Source organism: Wickerhamomyces anomalus (genome assembly GCF_001661255.1).
Source record: "Wickerhamomyces anomalus NRRL Y-366-8 unplaced genomic scaffold WICANscaffold_3, whole genome shotgun sequence".
Lineage (NCBI taxonomy): Eukaryota > Fungi > Ascomycota > Saccharomycetes > Phaffomycetales > Wickerhamomycetaceae > Hansenula > Hansenula anomala.
In genome coordinates this window covers 248,451-260,765 of record NW_017567112.1, presented here as the reverse complement: position 1 = coordinate 260,765, position 12,315 = coordinate 248,451, and the positions used below count along the sequence as shown (strand labels likewise).

Genomic DNA, 12,315 nt, shown 5'->3' with positions numbered 1-12,315 from the left:
GAATTATTAGGAGATCACTACAATAGATTAAACAACTTAAATGCTACAAGAAGATAACATGTACATTCCATCATATTCAGGTATCTCAAACTGCTCAGATTTTCTCACCAAGAAATACTCAGGTCCTGAAATTCAAAAGACATTAACCTCCACACCATTCAAGAATCATTTCTTTTTAAATCTATAGGTACTTCACTCATTCTTTCATATTCAATCACAACCAATTGAACACCGGTTAACAAAAGACAACACAATATAGTTCCAAATCAAGTTTCATCATATTTAATATTATTACATTCAATAAATACTCAGAAATGAGGGGGGGAATGTCAGGTATTACATAACCAGAATAACCAATTATGCACAATTCATCAATACTCAACATTTCACATCAACTATAAGAAGAATCAAGAATCCACTAATTGTAACATTATATGTATATTAAGAGAACATCGGAATTACCTTATATACACACAGTAGAGGATATTCTGTCAGATGGAGTGCGATTACCGCTTTTTTAACATCGATTTTGTGTTTTGTGTTTTTGGGACTTCAATTCATAATAAAACACGATCGTATAACTGATTTCCGTTAAAGCTTGCATCCAACATGGGTAAAATTGTTAGAGCCTATGGGTGGGATGACGGACAGGAGCAGCGGTTCCTAACGATAAACCCATTGGCCGATGAGGTGTCAATGTACCAGACAAACCATGTATGTGTATCGGAGCTTTATAAATGGAGTTTATGGACTAACCGCAAAGATATAGACTGAAGAGGAAGGAATTGTGAAGGCTTACACTAGAAAGGGGTTTGATGGGCTGAAATGTATTGATTATTCTCCGAACACTGTGGGTTTGGTCGCTGTTGGTCAGAGTGATGGTTTAATCAAAGTGTTTGATATTCTATCTTCAAATTCATCAGCATTGGATATCCAACTGAATAGATCATGTAATGCCATTTCATTCAACTCACAAGGTTTATTGGCTGCTGGGTTTGAAAAATCAAGACAGGAGAACGGTTTACACATCTACAATATCAATCATTATTCCACAGCAAATAATCAAGAGCTTTCACATCCAACATTATCGTTCATGAATAATGAATCTGTGACTTCAGCCATATTCCATAATGAAACAAATCTTCTTGTTGGTAGCTCAAAGTCTTTGAGAAGTATTGATATAAGGGTATCATCGCCAATTTTCCAGGCTGGATCCAAGACAGTATATGGTATCACTCAAGATCCTTATAATCCATTCTTGTTTAGTGCTTTTGCAGAGGATGGAACACTATCCATTTTTGATAGAAGAAAACTGGCAAATAGTAACCCGGAACCATTGCTGAGCTTTAATAAGCTATTGGGTGACACAACTAGAAGAAACAACAGCTCGTGTTTTAGATACTCCACCAGTAGAAGATATGAATTTGCTACATCACATGCTGGTGAATTGATAAGGAGGTGGCAAACTGGTCTTGTTCCTTCAAGTAAATATGATTCGGTGTTTGTGGCTAGCGTCTTGGATTGCAAAACCAAATATGATCGTGTTATCTCTTTTGATTATAGCAATGACATTAATTCAAGTTCTATAAGTTTGGTGTGTATGAGACAATCTGGCTCTGTGTTTAAGATGCCTATTGTTGAGAGTCAAAAATCTATCAAGTTTAATTCTTTTAATGATCTATTATTTACTGGTCCAAATGGAACTTATATTGAGGAGGTTGAAGTTGGGGGTGTTATCAATAAAATTGCCAACATGAAGACAAAAACTCCAACTGAAAAAGAAGATGGATTCGCTGATGAGAATCTACTTGAACCTAATGATACTTATCCGGATCATGACTTGGCAAATAATGAGGAAGAGGATGATGATGAAGAAGAACTTGAATTGGATCAATTCTTTACACCTCAAGAAGTTTTAGAAAATGATATTGGTGTCAGAATGAGAAGACGCGCTTTCATGGGTTATGGAACTGATTGTTTTCGCAATGTTGAAATCGTTGATAGTTTGAGGTCAATTGATAATAATCTATTTTTGAGAAGTACTTGGAGATGGTTGGATATTGCTAGATCATCTGCAGACACTGGATTGATGACCTCTGGAGACCTTGATCTGGCTTATGAAGGTATTTTGGGAATATGGAGGGGTGCTGAAGGTATTCACAGACAAAATAGATACAATGATACGACGATGAAGGAAGATGCTTTTAAACAAAAGATTACTCAAATATTAGCAACAAGAAATTCCAAAAGTATATCAATTGTGAGGAGTAACAAGGAGCCACAAAGAAGATTATGTATGATTGTTGCAGGCTGGTATTACAGTCCTGATGAGTTGGAGCAAATATTCACAAGACTTACAAATGCTGGACAGTATACAAAAGCTGCTGGTTGGGCAGTTTTTAATGGAGATGTGGCAAAAGCTGTCAACATCTTATCATCTTCAAAAAGTGGTAGACTAAAGTTAATTGCTACAGCCATATCAGGATACCTTGTACAACAAAGGACATCACATAACACGTTATGGAAAGATCAGTGTCGAAATATGGCAACGGAACTTGATGATCCATACTTAAGAGCCATTTTCGCATTTATAGCTGATAATAATTGGTGGGATGTCTTGGATGAAAGTTCATTACCATTGAGAGAAAGGGTTGGAGTTGCTTTAAGGTGTCTTTCTGATAAAGATTTAACAGTTTATTTGAACAAAATTGCAAAGAAGTATATCACCAAAGGTGAATTGGAAGGATTGATATTGACAGGTATTACACCTCGTGGTATTGATTTATTACAATCCTATGTTGATAGAACGAGTGACGTTCAAACAGCTGCCTTGATTACAAGCTTCGGGTGCCCAAGATTTTTCAGTGATGATAGAGTTGATAACTGGCTACAATGCTATAGAACGTTGTTAAATAGCTGGGGTATGTTCAGCACCAGAGCAAAATTTGACGTTGAAAGAGCCAAACTATCCAAAACAAACAACGGTTCAAAATTATTGAAAATTGTACCATCCCAGGTTCACCTTCAATGTATAAGATGTAATAAGAACATATCCAAGTCAGTGAAACCATCTAAAAGATTTACCAATACCAATCTCAAGACCACCAAAAAATCACTATCTTCATGTCCTCATTGTGGTGCTGCATTACCAAGGTGTGCTATTTGTCTGTTATCATTGGGTAAACCATTACCTCAAGATGTGTCTGAACATTTGCAATCTGACGAATCTCGGATCAATGAATTCAAAGAATGGCCTAGCTTTTGTTTAACTTGTAACCATGGAATGCACGCTGGCCATGCAGAAGAGTGGTTTTCCAAGAGCAACATCTGTCCAGTTCCTGGATGTTCTTGTCAGTGTAATAACAGATAGACTACATTATATGCAGCCATCTTTATATGTTTTGTAGAAGTATTTGTGACAAGATGGTTTTTGTGTACATACGATCAACAGGTTCCTCTATAAAATCTAGTTTCTTCCCATAGTCACGTGGTGTTTTTTTTTGTTTTTTTTGTCTTGCGAAAGGAAAAAAAGTGGACCTGATCTTTGTTTACTTTATCGGCCTCAATTAGCTTCAACAACATCAACAACAACCGCCACGAGACTCAACACTCAGACGTCACATTGGAAAGATACAGCCCTGCCCCAAATACCGTGCGCACACTACAAGGCCTTAGTCACACAAGCAGGTTCACAAGAGAGGAAAAATCCACTAGTCTAAGGTAGTGTTTTTCTTTTTGCCCAGATCACTCCTTTTTCGCCTGATTTTTTTTTCTCCAATCCAGATCCTAAAAAAAGCCCAATTAGTGATATACTATTAAGCGGTCGGCCCACTTTTGATAGAGCTGAAGGGTTGAATAAATTGATTGCAAATTAAGCGGTGTTCAGAAACTATTTTTCATTCATTTATACCGTCCCTTAGAAAATCCACAGTGCTGTCATTTTTTTTTTTTTTTTTCTTCCGAATTTTTGATCTGAGAAAATCAAGAGATCAACAACCTTCGACAACCTTCAACACTATTATTCAGATTTAAAATCAAGTACATTGGAGATGTCAGATTCGGTTTCTGAAGATATCAAGAAAAAAATCTTGAGGGAAAGAAACATCATCAATGGTGCTGCCAACTTGAAACAGAAAACAACCAATCCGGCAGTTATTCAGAAATGTAACAGTAACATTCAAGAAGCACAACAAAACATTGATTATTTAAGTGAGACGTTAAACCAGCTCAGGTTTCAAGAACCTGTAACAATTGGGTCTGGTCCAACCACTGAAAGCATTGGCGGTGACAATGCTAATGAAAATGGTGCATCACTTTCGAAAAAACCTTCAGCCTCTCCTGATGTTGGTAATTATTCACGTTTGGATTTGATGAAATATGATTGTCCTTCGTTGGGTCAAAGAATTCAGTATATGATTAATCAACTTAACACAAAGCTAAAGGTTGAACAAAAATACTATGAAGCTAATGAAAAATTATCAAAAATTTATCAACTGGATGGTGATCGAAGAATTAGTTCTGTTGCCGAAGATGGGAGAGTTCAAAGTAATCACAAGATTCAACTTTTGAAAAAATCTTTGAAGAGATATGAAGATATTCATGTGAATCTGGACCAAGTCACTCCTGAAACAGATCCAATGAATAATGTGAAATTTAGAAGAAAACCATTGGGAGGTACTTTAACAATTGGAATCAGCTCATTGAGAGATGTTGATCATATTGCGTCACCACTATTTTCAAGAAAAACAGAATCTTACATTTCAATCAAAGTTGATGATGATGAAAAAGCTAAAACTAAAGGAAGTCGTAATGATAGATGGAATGAAGAATTTAATATTCATATTGATAAAGGTAATGAAGTGGAAGTCACTGTCTATGATAAAATTGGAAATCAACATGTTCCTGTTGCAATTGCATGGTTCTTGGTTTCAGATATTGCTGAAGAAATCCGTAAGAAAAAAGTTGGACAAAGTGGTGTTGGTTGGGTTAGTGCTTCAAGAATCCAAAATGGTAGAAGAGTTGCAAATCCTAACGTCTCTAATGATAATTTCACTTTGAATGAAAAAGAATCACCAAATTCTGAGAATTCAAGAGACCCAATCAGAAGCAGTTCATGGTACATTCTTGAACCAGCAGGTCAAATTCTGTTAACAATTGGTTTCACTAAATCAACTACTTCAAATAAGAAAACTTTACTGGGTGGATTACATCGTCATGGTGCCATTAGAAAGAGAGATGAAGAAATTTATGAACAACATGGTCATCAATTTGCTCAGAAGCAATTTTACAGTATTATGCGTTGTGCTTTATGTGGTGAATTTTTACCTTACAATGGTTATCAATGTCAAGACTGTAAATTTCTGTGTCATAAGAAATGTTACCAAAAAGTTATTACAAAATGTATTTCCAAATCAAGTACTGATATTGATCCAGATGAACTGAAATTGAATCATCGTATTCCACATAGATTTGAGCATGTTTCTAATCGTGGTACAAATTGGTGTTGCCATTGTGGTTATATTCTACCCTGGGGGAGAAAGAATGTCCTCAAATGTAGTGAATGTGACACTATGTGTCATTCACAATGTTCTCATTTAGTTCCAGATTTCTGTGGTATGACTATGGAAACTGCTAATAAGATTTTGAGTACAATTAAATCTACAGAAGGATCAAGAAAGAAACAAATTCAAACATATTTGAGCTCACAATCATCAGCAACCACTGCTGTCAATACAATTGATGAAAAAGAAACACTTCCATCCATTCAACCATCTTACCAAACTTTGGAACCACCACAAACTCAACCTAGGTTACCATCATTGCCACCTAGTGTTAGCTCAGCTGCTACTCCCGAGTATGCATTAGATGGCGAGTTACCAACACAATCACTGAACAAGGCACAACAACCATCAGCCCAATCATCACAACGTCAAAGACGCCCACCCCCACCTCCAGATGGACATTATATTAGACCTGTTGCAAGTAATGATCAAGATTCATTGCAACGAAAGCAACATGAAATACTTGAACAACAAAAATTGCAACATGAGAAAGAAGTTGAACTTTATGAACAACAGAAGAGACAAGTTGAAGAAGAGAGATTACTGCAAGAGCAGCAATTTGCTGAAGAGAGAAGGCGCCAACTGCTTGAGGAACAAAACCTACGCCAACAACAGCAACAACAAGAGTATGAAGAACAACAGTTATCTAATCGTCAATCTTTACATTCAGAATTATCAGGAAAACTTGATCCAAGACATTCATTGGATTCTGACAAAAGCCACGAAGGTTCTACCCAAGCTGATTCTCAATATCAAGAAGTGAGTTCTAAGTCAGATAAATCACATCATTCTCATAAACGTCATCGTCCAAAAGTTGGTCTTGACGATTTCAATTTCCTCGCTGTTTTGGGTAGAGGTAATTTTGGTAAAGTTATGTTAGGTAGATCATACCGCACTAAACAGTTGTGCGCTGTTAAAGTGTTAAAGAAAGATATGATTATTGATAATGGTGAAATTGCTTCAATGCACGCTGAAAAGGAGGTCTTTTTGGTTGCAAATCGTGAACAGCATCCATTTTTAATTAACCTTCACTGTTGTTTCCAAACTGCCAATCGTATTTATTTCGTTATGGAATATGTTCCTGGTGGTGATTTGATGTGGCATGTTCAAAAAGCTACATTTTCTCAAAGAAGAGCTAAATTTTATGCTGCAGAAGTCTTGTTGGCTCTGAAGTATTTACATGAAAATGGTATCGTTTATCGTGATTTGAAATTGGATAACATTATGTTGAGTGTTGATGGTCACATAAAAATTGCTGATTACGGTTTATGTAAACCAGATATGTGGTATGGGAAAACTACAAATACTTTTTGTGGTACTCCTGAGTTTATGGCTCCCGAAATTTTGAGAGAACAACATTATACAAGAGCTGTTGATTGGTGGGCGTTTGGTGTTTTGTTATATCAGATGTTATTAGGTAAATCACCATTCAGGGGTGAAGATGAGGATGAAGTTTTCAATGCTATTTTAACAGATGAACCATTATTCCCAATTCAAATGGCCAGTGAGGCTGTTGGTTTATTAGAATCGTTGTTGACTAAAGATCCAAATGTTCGTCTTGGTTCAGGACCAAGAGATGCTGAAGAAATCATGGAACACGCTTATTTCCGCAATATCAACTTTGATGACATTTTGAATCTAAGGGTCCCACCACCATATATTCCAGAAGTTAAAGCTGAAGAAGATGTTTCATTCTTTGACAAGGATTTCACAACCGAGGTTCCTAGGTTAACACCGGTGAATTCTGTTTTGAATGCAACGAACCAAGCACAATTTCGTGGTTTCTCTTATGTCTCAGATTCATCTGGCCTGTGAATCAATTTACTTGTTTATCAATGGACTTATTAGTTTTCTAATTTTTTTGACTTGTTTTTTATACATGTGAGCTTGAAGTTTCACACCCAAAATTGTTTTGTTTGTCAATTTTTACACGTTTCATTTTTGTCAGCCAATATTTTAATTCGATTTGTTATTAATCTTTATAATTTTTTGAAAGCATTTCCTTTGATCACATGTAGAGTCTTTGTTATTATGGTGTGTCCCGCTACCGGCTCTATTTCTGGCGAACGAAAAAAGACACATAAATTTAAACGGTCTTGATCGAATAAATCGGAATCATTTTATATCGACCTCTATCAATTTAATATATTTTAAACATTGTTTACAATGTTCAAGAGCAGAAAACTCAAAAGCGTGACTAACGCTATCAAGACTGTCGGAACAAACGACTTGTCTGCTGGTCTTAATTCCAAATCCTTTGCCCTTGATGATGTGAGTTTTAATTGAGTTAGAGAAAATCAAATAAGCGAAACTAACTATTGAACAAAGCTGTGTAGATATGGGATGTCTGGAAGGCCAGTTGGTATCGCATTTGACCCTGTTCAGAGCTTGCTAGCTATATCTACAGATCTTGGTGAAATTCATGTATATGGCCAGCAACAAGTGGAGGTTGTTTTCATGTTGAATTCTGATATTCCAATAACCAATTTAAGATTTGTTAAAGGTATCTATTTGGTAGCTGTTGATGCAAGAAGTACAATCATGGTGTTCTCAATCTATTCCAAGAAAATGTTATCCACATTTTCACCTCCAGATAAGGTCACCGCAATGGAAACTGATCCTTCATTAGATTGGTTGTTGTTGGGGCTGCAAAATGGGACAATCTATGCTTATGATATAGATAGAGGAAATATCACACCATTCAAAATCGACAACCTACAAAAAAAGGTATTACCAAAAGAGAGACTATCGCCTGTTGTCTCAATTCAGTGGAACCCAAGAGATATTGGAACAATACTTGTTGGTTATTCTAACTGTGCTGTTATTTATTCATTAAGTACAGGTGAGTTGAGACTCAGTTTCCGCTATGAAGTTCCAAAAGGTGCTCCTGGTGGTAATAACATAATGGCTTCCACTACTCGTTATCCAAATTTAACACATGCATTATATCATCCTAATTCACTAAATATATTAACTGCTCATCAAGATGGGTCATTGGTATTCTGGGATGCATTGACGGGTGAACAACTCCATGCTAGATCTTTATTTGATATTGATATTAATGTTCCCCAAGGGTTTGCACCAACACAAGAAGGTGTAATTAACACGGAGTTTTTGAAAATTTCATGGTTGTGTGAAGATAATCCAGATATTACCTCTCTAGTGATAGCAGGTGGTGATGGTCCTTCGCATGAAGGAATTCATAATTTGAGCGTATTGAACTTTGGTATGTCTCCTAAATACTCAATAACTTCTTATGAAAAAATGGGTAAATACTATGCAGAACCAAAACAGCAACGGTTTTTGCCAATTCAAAACCGCTCATCAGTTATTGATTTTTTACCATTAGCTCAATCATCACCATATTTTCATGGGAATCATAACCCAAATTTCATTGTTGCACTTTTAGAATCTGGCGAAATTGAAACATTGGCATACCCTAAAGGGATCCTCAACTACAAATCATCATTGTTTCCTCAAAGTATAGCATGGGTACATCCACATACAACTTACACTACTGCCACACCAGTTCCTAGAAAACAATGGCTTGGAATGATTGGAAAATCTACAAAGAGAGAAAATATTTTGAAAGGTGGTTATCCTGTTAAGAAACCGCTTAGAGCCAACGAAGTTCGATCTGCTTTAGCGACGGGTCATAGTAATGGGTCAGTCAGAATATGGGATGCTTCACATGCTGAATTAGATGAATCATCAGTTATGGAGGTCAATGTTTCATCAGCGTTGAACACTATAACAAATGTGGCTGTTGACAACATTTCGTTTGCAGGTGAAACTGCCGAATTAGCTGTTGCTACGATAGGAGGTGATGTTGCGCTATTTAAATTTGATATCAACAGAAGATATAACCCAAAGATTGGTGACATTGAGCAAGATTTGTCAAGGTTATCATTACAAGAAGAAACTAGACTGATGGTTGACCTATCCAGCAGAACACCAAATATTAAAGAAGGTTTTTTGCCCGTCGTTGCAATTCATGCGAAAAGAGGCAAAGTTACTGCACTACGTAACAGTAATATTGGATTTGTCGCAATGGCATATGAAACTGGTGATTTGATCATTGTTGATAGAAGAGGTCCTGCTATCATTTTTGAACAGAATATAACCCATTATTCCCAAGTTGGTAGCTCATGTATTACTTCTCTTGAATTTTCAATCATGGTTTCTGGTGATGATGGATATTCCAGTATTTTATTATTTGCTGGTACTGATAAAGGTGAAGTTTTAACTTTCAAACTTTTACCAGAATCATCTGGCAGATTCTCAGTGAAAGTTGCAGATATTGTTCAAACCAACAACTATCCTATAATCAATATAGCACCTTCCAAAACTGAAACAGGAGCACCAGCTTTTGCAACGTTTGAGCAATTTCATCAATTGTCAAGTGGCATTCTTGTTCAAGGGTCAGTAGTTGTTACATCAACTTCTGACATCAGAATCTTTACACCTGGAAAGGCAAAGTTGACCCACAAGATTTCCAATGTACCAATCTCAAGATCGGGTATTTCCATTATTTCTGTGAAACAACCAAGTGCAAGTAAACCTTATGGTGCAGTATTACAAGTGTTGCTACAAACAGGTACCGTAAAAGTTCTTTCCTTGCCGGAATTGAAGGAAATTAGCTCTTTGCTTTTACCATACCCAGTGGATCCACACTTTATCAAATTCAGCAGCATACTACCTTCAGGAGATGCTGTTATTCGTATAGGAAGATCAGAGGCTGGATTAGTCAATATTGCTGGAGAGGGAATCAAAGCAGCTCAATTACAATCAGATAAGCTATACAATGACAAATTGAAAATTCCTTATCGTCCACAAGTTGGTGCGCTACAATGGGCAAAAGGTACACAATTGGTTTCATATGAAGACCTTGATGTGCTTATTGGTGGTGAGAGAAGACCAAAACCTAAGAACCCTGAATCTGAAATTGCCAATGGTAACATGACTTACGATGTCAAGGGTTCGAAAAACAATAGTACTGAACAGCTAACTGATGAAGATTTTTCTTATGCTAAGCCGGTTCGCAAGAGAACTCAAGGTGGCTATGATCCAACACGCTCTATTGTAAGAGCATTTCAAAATAGTTATGAGACTGCAGAGGAAAGTTTCAATGATTATGCCAATAATGCAAGTCAAAATATGAATGAATCGATTGGTGAAGCCAAGAACGATTTAATGAAGACAATGTTGAAATCAAAATTTGGCTTTTGATTTTGTATAAACATTTAATATCATAGTGATTTTGAACTACACTTTAATGTAGGATTGAATTTCATAGCTATATCATCAAAACAATCAATCTAAATCTAAATCACCAGAATCAATATTATCATCTGGGGTAGTTTGATCTCTATTGTTGTCGTTATTGGTTGCATTAGTGGTACCTTGACGATCATTTGTGTGAGAGACAACTTCACCGTTTGGACCAGTTGTAATTGTAGTAAAAATAACTTCACCATTTGCACCTGGAGAAGGAGATCCGTTATTACGAGCACTATTCATAGCAAATCTTATTGCAGGTCCAATTGTATTTCTCAATCCCTCTGGAAGAGAATTTTGTATCAAATCTGCAATGTTATGGGGTTGTTGTTGATTTTGTATGTTGGCTTCAGGTATTGAACTTTCAGGATCTTGTGTTGGATCGTTTGTAGAATGTTGGGCTGATGAATTATTGGATGGCTGATTGGATGGCTGATCTGATAAATTATCGGATGGTTGATTGGGTGGTTGGGCTGGTGTATTTCCATGTTGATTCGTACTTTGATTGTTTCTGTTACTGTTATTTGCCTCACCGAACGTTTGAAACGAGTCAGTTCCCGAAAGGATTGTTCCAATACCATTCAATGTTCTAACAATAGGGTCATTGCCATCGTTATTTGCATTATTTGCATTTCTAAATTGCTGGAAAAGGTTACCAAGATGTTGCTCTATGCCTGGTGTAGCAGAACCTTCACTCTCTTGACTTTGTTGAGTCTGAGGGCGTGATTGAGCATATCTCTCTCTAAGATCTTGAATAGGGCCAATATATTGAGATAACCCACCGGTAACGCCATTCTCATTAGCCTTTGTCTCAGCTTCTTCTAGTGCTGCACATAGTTTTTGTAAATATTGAGACGCTCTATTTTGATCTGAAGCAAGTTTGATAGCTTTACAATACGCTTCAACACTTTTAGTAGCATCACCAACAGATAGGTATGAAAATCCAAGTCTTGTCCACGCGGTTTCATAATCTGGCTTCAACTTAGAAGATTCTTTCAAATCACTTATTGCACTTTGAGGATCATTTATGGCGGTATAAGCTGCAGCTCTATTGGAATAAATGACATGATTTTTTGGGTCCAGCGTTATAGCTTCTGTGTATTTTGCTATAGCATTACCAAAACGACTTTTCTTGAATGAATCATTACCTTGCTTACGCAGCTCATGTGCCTTCACATGATTGTTACAATTAGTAATCTTGTTCAATTGATACAGTGTCTTGAAAGCACTCAATAAACCTTTGACATCATCCTCACCTTGTGAGTATACTGCTTCCTTGTCTTTTTGGTAAGTTGTATCATTAGGATCTGATAAATGAAGCGATTCGCCCTTCTTGATGAGGTCCGAATAACGAGCCAACAAAGAGTGGGAAACTTTGAACATTTCAAATTTGATTGTATTGATAGCAGGTTCTAATGAAAGCAAGAATTGACCAATTCTAAATGGTAACAGACCTGATCTATCGAAATTGGAGTTA

At 36.5% G+C, this 12,315-nt stretch overlaps 4 protein-coding genes across 4 annotated transcripts; 3 read left to right on the top strand and 1 right to left on the bottom strand.

The window, feature by feature from the left end:
- Nucleotides 1–609: 609 nt before the first annotated feature.
- Nucleotides 610–3,370, top strand: SEA4 (Sea4p; the record flags this gene model as incomplete). The annotated part of the gene is made up of 2 exons (XM_019185586.1): nucleotides 610–714; nucleotides 770–3,370. The coding sequence occupies 2 exons, from the start codon at nucleotides 610–612 to the stop codon at nucleotides 3,368–3,370; spliced, it is 2,706 nt and encodes a 901-aa protein (XP_019038840.1).
- Nucleotides 3,371–4,049: 679 nt separating this feature from the next.
- On the top strand, nucleotides 4,050–7,376 carry PKC1 (protein kinase C; the record flags this gene model as incomplete). Its single annotated transcript, XM_019181656.1, has 2 exons — nucleotides 4,050–5,831; nucleotides 6,081–7,376. 2 exons carry the CDS (start codon nucleotides 4,050–4,052, stop codon nucleotides 7,374–7,376), a joined length of 3,078 nt encoding a protein of 1,025 aa, XP_019038839.1.
- Nucleotides 7,377–7,727: 351 nt separating this feature from the next.
- SRO77 (putative Rab GTPase-binding protein SRO77) lies at nucleotides 7,728–11,227 on the top strand (the record flags this gene model as incomplete). The annotated part of the gene is made up of 2 exons (XM_019182704.1): nucleotides 7,728–7,832; nucleotides 7,890–11,227. The coding sequence occupies 2 exons, from the start codon at nucleotides 7,728–7,730 to the stop codon at nucleotides 10,788–10,790; spliced, it is 3,006 nt and encodes a 1,001-aa protein (XP_019038838.1). The 3' UTR covers nucleotides 10,791–11,227.
- A 610-nt stretch (nucleotides 11,228–11,837) lies between these two features.
- Nucleotides 11,838–12,008, bottom strand: WICANDRAFT_24316 (uncharacterized protein; the record flags this gene model as incomplete). Its single annotated transcript, XM_019181025.1, has 1 exon — nucleotides 11,838–12,008. A coding segment is annotated over one exon (171 nt), but the record flags the coding sequence as incomplete, so codon positions are not given.
- Between the last annotated feature and the right edge of the window lie 307 nt (nucleotides 12,009–12,315).